At 37.8% G+C, this 17,871-nt stretch overlaps 1 protein-coding gene across 3 annotated transcripts in view; it reads right to left on the minus strand.

The window, feature by feature from the left end:
• LOC130915831 (protein MTSS 2-like) overlaps positions 1–17,871 on the minus strand; it is a 106,422-nt gene that overhangs the window by 85,262 nt on the left and 3,289 nt on the right. For all 3 annotated transcript variants that reach the window (XM_057835952.1, XM_057835951.1, XM_057835950.1), the window contains exons 2-3: positions 6,256–6,317; positions 6,108–6,181 (exon numbers count right to left, since the gene is read on the minus strand). In XM_057835952.1, the coding sequence (XP_057691935.1) occupies positions 6,108–6,181; positions 6,256–6,317 (136 nt within the window). The remainder of the gene's footprint in view (positions 1–6,107; positions 6,182–6,255; positions 6,318–17,871) is intronic.

A 17,871-nucleotide genomic window follows, 5' to 3' on the forward strand; every position in this document is an offset into this window, starting at 1 on the left:
CAAATGACCTGATATGACTAGACCACGCCCCCAAACGTTCCCAAATGACCTGATATGACAAGGCCACGCCCCCCAAATGTCCCCAAATGACCTGATATGACTAGGCCACGCCCCCTAAACGTTCCGACATGACCTGATATGACTAGGCCACGCCCCCCAAATGTTCCCAAATGACCTGATATGACTAGGCCACGCCCCTCCAAATGTCCCCAAATCAACAGGAAGTGACCTGATAATGTCCCCAAAATGTCACCAAACCAACCTGGGCGGGGCTAAGATCTGTATCTCCACAGAGCAAAGACCCAGAGTAATTTCTCCAGAAATTGCATTTTCTTGTTGATTTTTTAAATTAGTTGACCTTTATTTTGATTGTCGATTAATCACTTAGAGACGTTGTTGAGCTAAAACATGACCAAATCCTCTTGATAGTTAAGCATATTTTGGGCCATAAATCCACTCAAAAAAGTGACAGAAAAGGCTTAATAATGAAGATAGCTAATTTGTCTTCCATTCTCAGCTGCCTTGGCCCCGCCCACTAAAAATGTCACACCCAGAATGAATTTGCACTCTGCTAGCTAGCATGCTATCCATAGCCTTTCTATTCTCTTGTTGCTTTGTAACCGTTTTGTCATTCTGTTAACATGTACTAGCTTGCGCAGCGCTATAAAGCTAAGTATGATCTTCAATTCTGGTTGTGTTGTCACAACCAGAATTACTGATGAAGTGTTTTGGGTGGAATAACTATAAAATGGTAAAAAATATGCCAAATTTGACTGATAATTCATTTTCAATTTGTATAATTACAATAGTGTAGTCCTTTTTTTTTTTTTTTTTTTTTTTTTTTTTATAATTTCAAAGCACCTAATTAGGTTTTCCATTTTAAACTCCATCAAAAAACAGTACGATCACAATTGGCTTTCCGTGCCCCCCGAGTCAACAGCTCCGCTGCTCCTAAGACATCCAGAGTTCAGAGGTAAGGCCGCTCAGAGAAGTGACAATCCAAGCTTATTGTTTCTTTGCTCCTAATGAGGTCTGCTGAGCTGCTTTGTCAGCCAGCTCGCAGCAGCAGGCAGACGAGCCACACACACAGCTGATTAACACAGATTTTTTTGGGAGGGGGTTAGGGGGTTGATCGTCGAGAGCAATATGTAGGTCAAAACCCGCTGACATGACCACAGATGAGTGCGGAAATGCTGAATGAAAATGTACTACACGGACACTTATATAGAAGCGCAACAGCTGGTAGATGGATACCTGACCTTTTCAGGTCACATGCTTGCATGCTTTTAAAAAGCCTGTATGATTCGTCCCGCGTTGCTCGCTTGCTGCCCCGTCTATACAAGTAGCATTACTTTTACTTAGAGTAAACCATATGTGATCCAGCACAACAAAATGACACTTGTTTGAAAAGTGAGGTTTAGCTTCACGATGACATTTCAACCATTTTGCTATAACGCTCATTTCAAATTGCAACAAAATTAGGTGCTCTGAGAATGTTGGATTTCCAAAATTAGGAGGAAATAGACTCAAAAATTTTGTATGACAACTCCCTTTGGCAGAGGTGGGTAGTAACGCGTTACATTTATGCTATTTTGTTTTCTTTTCGTCTTTATTCTACATATTAGATTTGACCAGTTTCACTAATGTGACGTTGCAACAATAATCACATGACTCCATTATACCAATCAAACGTAACAATACAGTCACATAACAACACACATGCTTGCGGAAGTCCTACGATCACGCCTACATGTTCTATCACATGGCGTCTTTAAAGCACCGTAAAAATTAAACTGCATTGTGCCTTCAACATCACCCGGAAGTACGGGTATGACCATATATCGAAACAGTGATATATCGTGATGCTTTGAATCCCAAAACGATTACCCATATGCTCCCGCCAAAAATTGATATATCGTTTTAAAAAGGTGTCACTGTTTAAAAAAAAAATGCCAAGCATAAAGCCCGTTACTACCAAAATTTTCCAGTCGATAGTGCCTATGTTAATTCATTTGTTCGTTCATTCACCCTTCCCTATATATAAATCCTTAGCAGAAGCATATCGATAACTTTCCGGGATACAATTTATTGCGATACATCACCATTTGGAGATATTGTCACACCCCTTGTGGGTAACAACGCTTTACATTTCCTCCGTTACATTTATTTGAGTAAGTTTTTGAGAAAAATGCACTTCTAAGAGCTAGTTTTACCTAGCAGATTTTTACATTACTCTTACTCCGCAACCTTGAGCAACACTAGAGTCGTTACATTTTTACTCTTTATTCTGCGTATTAGATTTTATTTTTGCCAGCACAGTGGCACTAACAGTTTAAAATAATCATATGACTTCATTATACAAAACAGACGTAACAAGAAGTCCTATGATCACGCCGGCGTGTTCAATCATGTAGTGTCTTTATAGCGCTGTAAAAAATGAAGTATTTGACATAAAGCATTGCCGACAACATAAATCAAATTTGCAGATTTTAACCTCTCCCAGTTTTTATTTGGTACCAATAGACCAGCAGTAGGGAATCTATGGCTCGCGAGCCAGATCTGGCTCTTTTGATGGCTGCATCCGGTTCGCAGACAAATCTCTAATTATTTTTAAAAAAAAATAAATAAATTTTCGTTATACTCCTTTGTGCATTGCGCGAAACAGCGACGGTCACTGGTCATACGCTGGTTTTGTGTCATAATGAGTAAACGTGACTTTTGCGGAGTATGTTAACTTTTGTAATGCGCCGACAACACTCCAGCACTTCGCACTCGATATCATGAAATTGCAACCTAGATGTGCTACGCTAGATCCCCCCAAGTCCCATGCCAGTGGCTGCGTGAGCCCAGGGTGATCATGGGACACGTAGTCCATATACTAAAACCGGCGACTAAAAATCTGGTTTGCAGTAATTTTAATGGAAAAGTGGCAAACATACATGTCGTTGTGTTTATCTATTTATCAATCGCAAAGGCAACGCAGATGAAGCAGAGACACTGTTCAAGTGGGCTTGCCATATTTTGCTGTTGAAAATAGCGGCTTATGTGCACGTGTGAGCGAGATTTTTCAGTTTCGTTGTCCGCGTTGTCATTTAATTTTAGAAAAACTTTTGAGAAGATGGCAAAAAGAAAAAAGGACGAGGAGTATCGTACTTTTCAGCAGGACATAAGGACATAAATGCGACATCGTTTTTTCTCTCGCTTTGAATGAGTCAACAGATGTAAGCTATTTATCGCAGTTCAGCATGATTGCAAGGTTTTGACTATGAAAGGGACAACAAAAGGAGAGGATTTATTCAAGTCCTTCACTGAGTTCGGTAAAGAAAAAAATTACCGATCGATAAACTTGTTTCGGTGTGCACTGATAGTGCATAAGTTTCTCAACGCCTGCAAGTATGAACCAGACTACAAAGCCATCAACAAAACTACGCAGAAGTTGCATTAATAGTAAGAAATACTCATCATTGATTAGCAACAGCATAACGGTTATTTAAAAGAATTCAGAGACTGATTGAGAAGTATACTTTAAAAGTGTTGAAATTACACAAAATGCACACATTACTTGTATTTTTAGTTCTAAACATATTATATGGTTCTAACTGAATTACATTTAAAAATATGTGTTTATGGCTCTCTCAGCCAAAAAGGTTCCCGACCCCTGCAATAGACCATAGAAAACCGGAGATATGATAGTTTCATTTCATTGTAGAAAATATTTTTTCTCTTCTAGAAGGCACTCATGCTATTTGGACGTGTGATGTTTTATTTCTGTAGATTTTTCTGTTCGGAATTCGATGATTTTTGTCTATTTTTTGGCCATTTTTTTGTGATGTAATAGGTTATAGTAAGTATTATAATAACAGTTCATATAGATGACTGAGTGTTTTGTGTATTGTTACTTGAGTAGTTGAGCATTCTTTTCACCGAATACTTTTTTACTTGTGCAAGTTTTTCGGATGACTAATTTCACTTGTGTAATATTATTTTAAAGGAAAGCTACTCTTAGTTGAGTACAAATTGTGGTTACTTTACCCACCACTAGGGATGGGAATTGATAGGATTTTTACGATTCCGATTCCATTATCGATATTGCTTAACGATTCGATTCTTTATCGATTCTCTTATCGATTCTAATTTGGGGGAATAGAACAAACGTTTTGATTGGCATCGAGTTTGTTTACTCAGAAGTCACAACCTTACAAACTCACAACGAGATCAAAAGAGGCCCAAAGCCTCAATGTTAACTATGGTAATAAGTGGCAAATACACAAGAATGTGTAACATTTTACTGAAACATTTATCTAATAGAAATAAAAAATATTGGTATATATTGGCAGATAGGTTTTTGTTCTGCCTTTGGCAATATGTGTTAAAGCAGGGGTCCCCAAACTTTTTCCTGTGAGGGCCACATAACTTTTCCCTTCTCTGATGAGGGGCCGGGGTCAGTTTGTTACAGAAAAAGTGTGACGATTGCAGAAGTGCATAAATGTAAAAAATTATTGTTTTTCAGAAAGCCACAATCAAATAACCCTTTCTTGATTCTTTATAATAATAATTAATAATGAAAACACTATTAATTAAATAGATAATAACCAAATAACCCTCTCTGAATTCTTCAAGGAAAAGGCCAGAAAATAAATAACACGATTGAGGAAAAAATAAAAAAAAATTTAAAATGGCCGGACCAAATGTGGAGGCGGGCCGTATTTGGGCCGCGGGCCGCAGTTTGAGGACTCCTGGAGCGCGCATACACCCAAAGAAGAAATGCCGCATCCAAGTGAGTGAGAGAGGGAAACACTTCTACGAGCCTACGTTCTTTGTTAATGTTAACATCTACAGAGGCAACGCCTGTATGTATCATCTTTTGTGTTGTTGTTGTTGTGTTTCCACTCGCGATCGGACACTTAAATCCAGTTGTGTAGTGGTTTGAACGATGTGTTAATGCTAGCGAACGAATGCTAACCATACTGTTATTAGCAGCTAATCATCGCTGATTTACGTTGATGCAAACCTGTTTGTTATTGGGGACGAAATTGATTTGTTTCATTGCTATTCTTAGTTTCACTCTTCAAGTGATGGTTGAATAAAGTCAGCAAATTATACCAACGTCTTCTGCATCGTCATTTGGGAGTTTAGCTAGCTGTATAGCCGGGACTTTTATTTATTTATTTTTTTATAGCCAGGACTGAGCACTTTTATTTTTTTTTTTTATAGCCAGGACTGAGCCTTAGCCTCTCTGTGAGGACAGCGCAATCGTATTCCCTCCCGATGCAGTTATCTCCACCTTGCAATGACTGCAAGTCGCTTTGTTGTAATTTTTCCTCGTGAAGTGAAGACACACTTTCGAGCGTTTGAACCTACGTGCTGTCATTGTTATGTTTATGGTTGCAATGCTCGTGCTTACCCGTCGTAACCTTTCATTTTCACACTCTTTCCTGGTGAAGTGTAGTCAAACTTTGGAGCGAGTGGTTCTTGGCGCCATGCTAGTTTGAAGCGTCTGGACAACAACACACGTCACGACGCAATACGCGTCTTTAGGAATCGTTAAAGGGATCGTTCAGGCTTTTTCATTGTGATGTCGAGGCCTCGAAACACTCGGAACCGGTTCCGAATTGGAATCGGATTTCGATTCCCATCCCTACCCACCACTGTTGAAAAGAATCAAAAAGTATCAATACTGAAATTTTGTATCCAAACGACATGACTGGACGATCAGAGTATAGTAATAACAGTCCATGTAGATGACACGATGAGAAAAAATATATACAATTGTTTAAAAAAATATTAGACATTGAAAGCAGTTACTCATTACTTGAGTATCCTTATCACGGATTTTTTTTCCTCGGATATGAGTCAATTTTTAAAAATTTTTACTTGAGTATTATTTTGAAGTAACGCTACTCTTACTTATTAAATCTACTTATTGGCTACACTACCCAATTCTACCCTTTGGTGTGTACTGCATATCTCATGGAGGCAAAAATGCACCACAACAGAGCGGAAAAAAACTCGAATTAATGTTTTTTCTAGCTCGTCCAGAATGAAAAACGTTTTAATCAAATGAATTTATCGCCCCCATTTCCACCGAGTTGATTAAACAGCCTTACCTCTTGAGTTGGTTGCCATGTCCGCCACTTTCTGAAAAGCATCTAAAAAGGCCACGGCTGCCAGAATTGTGGTCCTAAAAAAATATAAAAATGGATATTACATGAAAACAAAGTAAGAATTGAATCCCCTGTTAAAAGTGTTGCTCACCTGAGTTGAGAATGCAGTTTTGTAGCCTTGGCACTGAAGTCTTCCCACACTGGGTAAGAGCTCTGATCAGAATCAGGGGGGAAAAAATGAGTCAGAGATAAACAACTCCTAATTTGGTACAATTTGGTACCTGACTGCTCTGTAAAGATATATCAAAATCAAATAATCAGCCAATACAGGATAAACGGTTATGTTCACTACATTGTTTTCGTTAACCATGACGATAACGTAAATGTTTTGTCGAATTTTTTCATGACAATGACAAGCTAAATATGTGTTTTGAGAGACTAAAACGCGGGTTGTACACTTTCACAGACTTGTCCCATGTTGCTGACTCGGCACTCTCTGTGCGGGGAGGGCATCTGGCACGATTTTACAACCCGGACATTACGTAATTTTTGGTTTGTTGGCATCGGCAACCAAATAAACCACGCATTTCCAAAAATGGACGATGGACTCGCTTCCTCGGCTTTGTGATCCAGTCGCAATTTAATTTTTCTATGTTTTCAGTTTAATTTTGCTATTTCCAGTTTGCCATGTTGATAATTGTGATGTTTGTTTACTGCTTTTCGTCTCACTGCAAAGAAAGAGGAAATGACGATCAGCCCGTCATGATATTTACGTCATCAGCCATTGCACTGTTACCCGGGTATTTAACACCTGCTTTCACACATACCGAACATTATACTGAGACGCTACTCGGTAAATGTCTGCCAAGAATCTAGACTGTTTTACGCTTTTATCTATAGAAATTGCGCGATTTAAGCATTTACAAGACTTTTCCATTTAAAAAGCTCTTTGATTCTTGAAGGCCGCTATTTTGGATTACACAATACTGTAACTTGGTTCGAAATATTTACGTAACGATAACTGCCCGTTATTTGCTTTTAACCAATAAACTAGACAGTTTTACGTTCATATCTATAGAAAATGCGCGATTTAAGCATTTATCTACAAGATTTTTCAACTTAAAAAGCTCTTTGTTTCGTGCAGGCCGCCATGTTGGATTACAGAATACTGTAACTTGGCTCAAAGTATTTACGTAAAATGAACGATAACTGCCCGTTTTTCTCTTTTAACCAAGAATCTAGACTGTTTTACGTTCATATCAATAGAAATTGCGCGATTTAAGCATTTATCTACAAGATTTTTCAATTTAAAAAGCTCTCTGTTTCGTGCAGGCCGCCATGTTGGATTACAGAATACTGTAACTTGGCTCGAAATATTTACGTAACGATAACTGCCCGTTTTTTGCTTTTAACCAAGAATCTAGACTGTTTTACGTTCATATCTATAGAAATTGTGCGATTTAAGCATTTACAAGACTTTTCAATTTAAAAAAACTCTTTGATTCTTGAAGGCCGCCATTTTGGATTACACAATACTGTAACTTGGCTCGAAATATTTACGTAACGATAACTGCCCGTTTTTTGCTTTTAACCAATAAACTAGACAGTTTTACGTTCATCTCTATAGAAAATGTGCGATTTAAGCATTTATCTACAAGATTTTTCAACTTAAAACACTCTTTGTTTCGTGAAGGCCACCATGTTGGATTACACAATACTGTAACTTTGGCTTGAAATGTTTGCGTAAAATGAACGATAGCTGCCCGTTTTTTGCTTTTGACCAATAATCTGGACTCTTTTACGTTTATATCTATAGAAATTGCGCGATTTAAGCATTTATCTACAAGATTTTTCAACTTAAAAAGCTCTCTGTTTCGTGCAGGCCGCCATGTTGGATTACAGAATACTGTAATTTGGCTCGAAATATTTACGTAAAATGAACGATAACTGCCCGTTTTTTGCTTTTAACCAAGAATCTAGACTGTTTTATGTTCATATCTATAGAAATTGCGCGATTTAAGAATTTTCAACTTAAAAAGCTCTTTGTTTCGTGAAGGCCGCCATGTTGGATTACACAATACTGTAACTTTGGCTTGAAATATTTACGTAAAATGAACGATAACTGCCCGTTTTTCTCTTTTAACCAATAATCTAGACGGTTTTACGTTCATATCTATAGAAATTGCGCGATTTAAGCATTTAGCTACAAGAATTTTCAACTTAAAAAGCTCTTTGTTTTGTGAAGGCCGCCATGTTGGATTACATAATACTGTAACTTTGGCTTGAAATATTTACCTAAAATGAACGATAACTGCCCGTTTTTCTCTTTTAACCAAGAATCTAGACTGTTTTACCTTCATATCTATAGAAATTACGCGATTTAAGCATTTAGCGACAAGAATTTTCAACTTCAAAAGCTCTTTGTTTTGTGATGTTGGATTTTGTAAAAAAAAATTAAAATTAAGTTGCTATTTCTGTCAAAAAATCATATGACATGTTAACTATTCCTATTGGTCATGAAAATATGTTATTATCTCTGCATTTGGTGATTTCTGTGCATCCAGCATAAAATCTGAGACTTTTATAGCCATTTTAAGTTTTTTTAAAAGTAGTCAAGATTTTATTATGGAACAACGTTGAATTTTTTGATGCCGCTGCTCATGGAGACTCATATATGACTAAGGGAGGTGCCTATTTTAGGTTTTAGGTCGCTAATGGCTTTGGTTTATGAGAATACTTGAATTTTTTAAAAGTTTTTCAAAATAGACCCCCTACGGATCGGCCCCATGTCCCATCAACTGATTGTGAAGTCTATGCACTAGCGCTACACTGTTTGCTAATGATTTTCACTAGGGCTGTCAAAATTATCGCGTTAACGGGCGGTAATTAATTTTTTTAATTAATCACGTTAAAATATTTGACGCAATTAACGCACATGCCCCCGATCAAACAAATTAAAATGACAGCAGTGTAATGTCCGCTTGTTACTTGCTTTTTGGTGTTTGGCGCCCTCTGCTGGCGCTTGGGTCCAAATGATTTTATGGGCTTCTGCACAATGAGTGAGCATGGTGTAATTATTGACATCAAATATGGCGAGCTACTAGTTTATTTTTTGATTGAAAATTTTACAAATTTTAATAAAACGAAAACATTAAGAGGGGTTTTGATATAAACTTTCTATAATTTGTACTAACATTTATCTTTTAAGAACTACAAGTCTTTCTATCCATGGATCGCTTTAAGAGAATGTTAATAATGTTAATGCCATCTTGTTGATTTATTGTCTTAATAAACAAATACAGTACTTATGTACCGTATGTTGAATGTGTTTATCCGTCTTGTGTCTTATCTTTCTATTCCAACAATAATTTACAGAAAAATATGGCATGTTTTATAGATGGTTTGAATTGCGATTAATTACGATTAATTAATTTTCAAGCTGTAATTAACTCGATTAAAAATTTTAATCGTTTGACAGCCTTAATTTTCACTAACTAACTGCTAATGCTAGATTCAATAAATGTTTGAAGTTCAATTGGAGTATTTAATTTATATAGTGAATGAAAAAAGTATATCAGCCTCAAATATCGGCTTGCAAAATCGGCTTTAGACGTCGGCAAACAGCTTTTTGGGGGGAGGTCAACCTTTACTGCTCAGTTTCACACTAGTTTGAATCGTGCAAACAGACTTCATACTCCGAGGCGCAAAACAGGTCCGTGAAGATACCTAATTCATGCCAACGTAACTCTTGCCATTGACAGAAAGTGATATATTTAAAGTGTTTCAAAAATTTGAGCATCCATACATGGCAGCGCAAGATTTAGTAAACATCCTCTTTTTTTATTGCTGTGAGCTAGCTAGCTGTATGGATGTTATTTACTGTAAGTCGGATACATGCAAGCACTCCTATCATTATCCACCCACCCCCCAACACTGCACTCTTTAAAGCAATCTGGAGTGAATTTAGCTCAGGTTAATCAGTCGCTGCCTTGAGCAAGAAGAACAGAAGCTCAACATGAAACGCATTCAAGGCCAGATTCCGTGGAAAAAGCAGAAGATTCAATTTTGACTGATGCCACAACATATAATGATAGCCATTACATGAAATGTTCCACGTTGAAGTCATTACCTGTCATTGCTGGCGAAAGGCATTTGATCCATTTTGACCGGTAGAGGCTGAGCATTGGTACAAAATCTGGGGTTTATATTTCAGCTATCAATGTGCACGGGAACCAAAAAATATGTCTTGAGATTATTGATTATGAGGATCTGCTGATACCTAGTCCTGATCCGATACCTTGAAAATGTATTTAAGGGGAAAATAAGCGCATCCAAATGTAAAATATTACAGACATTCTTGTACAATGCTATCTTAGCGTTAGCTTCCTTCGAGAACTAGCATAACGTTCTTCTACCGGCAGTGTTTGTTGCAATGTTGGTCAGTATAAAACATAAACATTGGTACCTCAAAATGCGAAATTAATTCATTCCGGCGTGACTTTTGTATCAAGATTTTTTCGTATAATGAATCGCGTTTAAATGTAAATCACCTAGTTCGTTCCAAGCTCTACTAAAAACACCTCGTTGAATTTGCTGTCATGTCCTCTGATTGCCTGTTTTTATTTGTAATGCTTTGTCGCCCACTCAAACCGCTAAACTGTAACTAGTTTGTTAAGATCATTCTAAAGACATTATCACATGACTACTCAAGCTACTGGCAAACAGAGTGCTGAGAGACGGGCTAACTACAGCAGCCATTGCATGGTATTTCATCTTTCCGTTTGTGCCTTGATAAAACATTGCTTGTGAGTTATAGTCTTCTGTTTAATATAAATGAGCATCGTGTAGCACATTGCGGTGTGTATACTCTATAGACCCTACTCACCTACGTCACAAAATGACGTGTCGCTGTATCCGGCCGCCATATTGTCCATATTTTTTTAGACCTATTCTCATTGTTTTCAATTAGTCGTGCAAGTTATAGAGCAATTCATAGAAGCCCCAGTGTTATCTGACGCCGTAAACTCATTGTATGCGTTGCATGAAAGGCGTTATGTGGAAAAGCTTCAGTTTATCCATTCGCCAGATCCATATTTGATGCCTAAATCGATGTTTTTCGACCCGCTGTCTTCGCCGTCTTTGCCTGACCCTGATATTTACAACTATCTTGTCCACAAAAAAATCAGCCTATTCTCACGAAAGTTTGAAAAACTTTAAGAGCTTGGAGGCTTATAAATGCTACGTTGCTGGTTGGGTGAAACAGGTCCTCGTACACGAAAATTCGGCAGGAATCTTGTGCTCGGGAAGGTGAGTTACGAAATTTTCAATTCAAAATCTTTTGTTCTTGCTAACCTCCACTGTCAAGTCTAATGTATTTCATGTCATTTGTCAATGGAGCTAGGGCTTTTAATGTTTATATGGTTTAGCGATAGCACTCTCACTACATACATATATAATATGTAATAAATATGAAGTGCGATAGCACTACTCCAGATTGTCCCTAGTTGAATTTATTTTTTGGCTTTTGACCTCAATAGTGAAATTGTAAATTAATTGTATGACAACTGTCTTATTATCCCCTTATAATTATATATTTTCAGGTAGTTCATTCACAACGTCTGAGTGTATGTTGTCGGCGATTAGCCTAGCGATGATCTTAATTGTGGTTGTCAGCCCAAAACCCTCTAAATATATCTTAAATGCATCTTACCAGATATAAAATGACTACTACATAATCTGTGGTAGTCGTTTAGAGCCCAGTTTTCTCGTCGAATTGCAGCAGTCAATCTCGCTCTCCTCTCCGGGTCTCTCGGAATACGGTAAAACTTCAAGTCTCTCCGTCTATCTTCTCTGTTTTTGCAACCGACCGCCACACACGACTTCACCATTTTGATTATTAATGTTAACGAGCAGAAAAACACGCCATAATAGGAGGAATTTACGAAGCGCTAATGCATTAACATGACGAGTATACGGACAACATGGCGCGGGGACGTGGCTGTGACGTCACGTGAGTAGGGTCTATTGCTGCCATTGACGCCATTGCTTGACGCCAAACCCATTAAGACCGAGAAGGGCGAATGAACATTTGTTCGTTCGAAACCAGAGCATTCACAGTCAGTCTTTCCGAGTTACAGGTCACTTTATATTCATTTTAGAGCAGGTACAGGCCACTTCTTGTTGAGTTTGAGTTACTGCCTATTCATTCTTGTTGATCTTGGGTTACAGAACAGGAAGTGTCCCATAAAATGCCCTAAAATCAACAGGAAGTAACCCTGAAATGGCCCAAAATCAACAGAAAGCGTCTGAAAATCAACAGGCAAAGCACATGAAATGGCCTGGCATTGGCTGCCACTGACAGCCATAGAAGTGGAAGGGGCCCGGTTGAAGTGGGAGGGGTTCATTCGCTGCCACCCTCCCAGTTGAAATGGATTGGACGTCTACTAGTGCTAAACTTACATCAGAAGGATGACGATAGCTTGTTTTTCTGTTTATTAGTTGTTTTGTAAAAGGATTTCTTGACCAAATGTATTGATAATCGTTGTATTGCCATATTGTGAGATGATCATTATCGTGAGCTTTGTATCGCAAATTGTATCGTATCATGAGGCACCAAGAGGTTCCCACCTCTACAACACAGTAGTTATATCATTGCATTGCTGCGAGTGGGAATCATCTACTACACTACTACTACTACGTATTATGTTTCGAAAGTATAAATTTTCATAATATGATCTGAAAAAAGCTTCAGAAAACTTTTTGTCAAATTTTTCAATCAATCAAATTTATTTCTATAGCCCTTTACAAAAAAACTGACAGGCCCTGAAAATACTTTACAACAAAGAGAAATATGGTTCATGAAAGATAAAAGGAAGGAAGGTACTCTACTATGACATTAAAAAAAAACAACAACAACGCATCACGATAAAAGCCAAAACAGCAAATTAAAAAAAAACAATGAAACGGATAAAATCCGAAAACATTTAATCCGAAAACCCTTAAGAAATAAAACCAGGCTACCCTAGTAAAAAAGTGCGTCTTTAAACAAGATTTAAAAAGGCCTAAATTGGTAATAATGCGGTTTTCAGGGGGTAGGCTATTCCATAACCTGGGGGCAGCAACTGTGTACTGAAGCTTTCATATGTCTCCTTAGGCAGAGGGTTCACAATACTTATTTTCCCCCTTGTCTTTGTTTGCATACTTTCCTCATTAAAATATGAAAACCTATAAATGTTTGGGTGGTTTTAGTTAAAGCAGACACTGTTTTTTCATCTGTGTGATTTTGACAAAGATCAGATCACATTTGAAGGTGGATGTGAGAAATTCCAAAACATTCAGATACTTTTTCATCCCACTGTATTTGTCTTTCTTGTGGCAATATCTTTGTACATCTGGAATATTTTGTTGCTTTGCCACTCTTAAAATAAAAATAAAAAATACATTTTTAAAACCTGAATTTATTCACCTGATTCCGATTGGCTGTGAAACATATTTCTTACCTAAAAATTAGGGCTGTCAAACGATTAAAATTTTTAATCGAGTTAATTACAGCTTAAAAATTAATTAATCGTAATTAATCGCAATTAATCGCAATTCAAACCATCTATAAAATATGCCATATTTTTCTGTAAATTATATATATATTCTGTAAAATAAATTGTTGGAATGGAAAGATAAGACACAAGATGGATATATACATTCAACATACGGTACATAAGGACTGTAGTGGGCATTTCACTCTACTGTCATTTAAATCTGTCTATGCTGTCCTCACTCCGAAGCGTCTACTTTTTCCAAAGCTAGACAGCTAGTGAACGACGCCTTAATAATCAGACTTCTTCCTTTTTCATCTGATTTATTAATAAAATGGCCTCAAACCATTGTCCTCTTTAGACGGTAGTGAAACAACAACAAAAAAGTACACAACATTGCATTAGCAACAACGTTAGCTTAGCACGCTATACAGGTTCACTAAACATAAACAAAAAGCGTCTCATACAAAAAATATAATATTTCGCTTACTAACATAATATGTACATTCTTTACAACAACCATACTTACGGACAAATCTTGTCCAAGGATCATATAAGCACAACATTATCAGCCCGAGACGTCGTACAGCCATAATGAAGAAAAGAAGAAAATAATAAACCATGTCGCAAAGCGACCACAAGAGTTCGCTGTTGGACAGCGCAAAAATCCTTAATGTAAAAATTACCAAAAGGCAGAATACTTTCTGAGCGGGACATGTGCGTTAATTGCGTCAAATATTTTAACGTGATTAATTTAAAAAAATAATTACCGCGCGTTAACGCGATAATTTTGACAGCCCTAGTGTAATTACGCTTGATAACACACATCACTTGAAAACTACGTGTTTTTTTATCCACGTGTTTAAATTTAGTTTCCATTTGTGTCAAGCTATTTTTAAGTTAAGTTTTAAGTTAGTCCAAACTGTAAGTACTAGTAGGATTTTGAGTTTTTGCAGTGTTCAAAATAAATGTATGATACCTTCTGTATTGGAGCACATTTATTCAGCAATGACTACTGAGCTACAACTGGCAGTTAGCTTTATTATGTTTTAATTTTACACCCTCATCACTCTACAGCGCTGTGTTTTTACAGATTAAATAAAGCCTGTATGTAAGACACGTTAGCCACGCATTGACAGTGGTCATAATCAATAGAAACCTAGCCCTCTGAAGGGCTAACGTTACGTGAGCATGTTATAGTAACGTTATATTTATTAGTGATGAGAAGTCTACTGCTTAAAGATGGCGGCTGTTTACTAACGCTGCCCAGACGCGGCCAAGTCTGTCATTGCGCATCTAGTCCTAAATGCATGCGATATCTATGACACGCATCGGACACTACCTGCTACCAAACTAGCATCATGCGGGCGTAGTTTTTAGCAATGTCGGCGTAGTTTGTAGCGGCTGTCGGCTGCGTTAAGTTTTTTTTTTTTTTTTTTTAATTGCTTCTTCCTCTACGCACGTGACGTCAGCGCGTTGTCCCGCATTAAAAGTAGTCCGGGCAAAACGGGATGCTGAGAGCTGGCAAAATTAAACGATTCCTCGAGGTGAATAAAATTACTCGGATCAGTTTTTAAACTCGAGTTACTCGAGTTGCTCGAGTATTCATTTCAGCTCTACTCCATTCAATTCATTAACAGAGGTTCCACTGCTCATACAAGTTTCGCTCAACATGAATCAATCTTATGTACACAATTGAGATCACCACAGGAAACTGTCGGTCCGTACAGCCCCGCAAAGCCGGTCTGCCAGGATTGTGTTGAGCAGTCAGGCGGCAGCAATGGGGTCAGATCTCTGTCTAGGACAGTTGACACAAATTGTGCTGACTCAGGGCTTCAACTGCTTTTCAATACAATACTTTTTACTGAGCCCCGACACAAAAGTTAGGGCACAAAACTAAAGCGGCGCCTGCCAATTGCTGAGAGCTCCCATTCGGTTCGGAGGGTCCGTAAATAGTCAGCCTAAAGGCTAGCAATCAATAACAATTCCGCTTGACATGCTAGCTAGCTCATGTAAACACGTAACACGAGCTACAGGAGAGATTTTTGTTAGAAGGGGCGTCTCTAAGGCCTAATGAACGTCTTCACACTTTCCATCTGTTGTCGTGAACAACCAAAGACCACCCGGGTTCTACTTCCTTCACTTGAACCCCCTAGGAGACAACAAACACACGTTTCATCTGGGGCGCTGAAAACATTTGGTGCTTTAAAACTAAAAAAAATGGGTGCATGTCAAATCAATTACACCAAAGAGCACTTTATATAATATTCCAAGCTGGGGTTTTGTGGAGATGGTTATATTTTTAAAAGCTCTGTGGATGAGATTTTAATCTAGTAAAAATGAACAAGCTGGGATAAAAGAGGACTAAAGGTTCAGAATAAGAACATTTTGGGGCATCAAATTTAATCATGCGGGGTACTCAATTTTGGTTGAGTTAGGTCTGACAGCTGTTTTTGACTCATTTTTAGGTGCAGAATCAAAAACTGATCTCAGTTTTTCTCTATTAAATCAAGTTTTTTCAACTATAGGAGGCATGTCTTCCTAAAGAAAAGATGAAAAATACTCATTTACTTGTTAATGTTTCAGCCTGGTTGCCCAAAAAGGACCTCTAATCCATTTGAACTGGGAGGGGCTGACAGCAATCAAACTAGTGTTGCAACGATTAATCGGTTAACTCGAGTAATTCGATTAAAAAAAAAGCTTCGAATCAAATCTTGCTGCTTTGAGTTTTTGCTTTTTTTTTTTGTTAGAGTGGTGTTGGAATAGTTTGTTTTGAAAGTGTTTGCATGCAGTTTTATTTATTTAGGTGGATACAAGGGCTGCAACTAACGATTATTTTCATAATCGATTATTTGGACGATTACCGTAATTTTCACACTATAAGGCGCACCGGAGTATAAGCCGCCACCCACCGAATTTGGCACGAAAACGGCATTTGTTCATAGATATGCCGCGCTGGACTATAAGCCGCAGCTGTTCTCACTGTAGTATGGGATATATACACCAAAAGATATTAACCAGTATGACTTTTAAGACCAAATGAACCACCATGACGCTTTAAACCAATTGGCTGCAAAGCTTCAAGAAGCTTCATTTGGCCATCACTGCTCCCTTGAGGGAGACAGTCAACCTCTGCTGCCACCTGCTGTCAACACTGTTGTCGTCCAACATGCCTCTTAGCATGCACTGCAGCGCTACAGATGTAAGTAACTATCAAAATTCATGTTCTGTGCTCATTATTTTTTCGGTTACTGTTCCAGATGTTTCATTAATTGCTAGCTATAGTATTCGGTAACACTTTATTTGACAGTGGACGCAATAAAACTGTCATAACATCATCATAATTATGATATGACACTGCCATGAGCCATCCGGAAAATTATCTCACTTTTGAATGGATGTAAAAGATCCAAGCTGGGCATATATGGTGTTAGTGATATAATTTGCCTTGAGGGAGACAGTCAACCTATGCTGCCACCTGCTGTCAACACTGTTGTTGTCCAACATGCCTCCTAGCATGCATTGCAGCGCTACCAAAAATCAATGTTCTGTGCAAATTATCTCTTCAGTTCCAACTGTTCCAGTTGTTTCATTAATAACGAGTTATTGTATTTGTTAACACTTTGACGGTGACGCCAAATGACTGTCAATAGACAATTATAATTATGACATGACACTGTCATGAGCATTAATGAATACTTATAACTAAAGATGTCCCGATCACGTCATTTTCAAAGTATTGGAATCGGCAAAAAAATATCGGACGTCCCTTTTTTTAAAATTTAAATCATTTTCTAATTGTATTTAACATTACAGACAAAATGTCTCACACCATCCAGAGTAGTTTTGGCTTAAAGTAGGGCTATCAAATTTATTGCGTTAACGTTGGTAATGAATTTTTTTTAATTAATCAAGTTAAATAATTAACACATACGCTGCACGACCCACTCACGCATTGTCGCGTTCAATCTATAAAGATGCCGTTTTACCTATAGATAGCGCTAAAAGGCAGCGTATAATGAGTAGAGAGAATTTTGACAGACTTTGGAGCCATTTTTTATGTGGCTAAAGCCTTACAATACCTCTCTCGGCAATTAAAAATAACGTGGGAGGCAATGTAGGGAAGAAAGGTAGTAGTTGATCATTTTCTTAACACCCCCATGTTCTTTCCCAACGCAGATAAAGATATATCACAATCATGGTTGCACTTCCCATCATGCATTTGGGCAGAAGTT

The sequence above is a fragment of the Corythoichthys intestinalis genome, chromosome 5 (genome assembly GCF_030265065.1).
Source record: "Corythoichthys intestinalis isolate RoL2023-P3 chromosome 5, ASM3026506v1, whole genome shotgun sequence".
NCBI lineage: Eukaryota > Metazoa > Chordata > Actinopteri > Syngnathiformes > Syngnathidae > Corythoichthys > Corythoichthys intestinalis.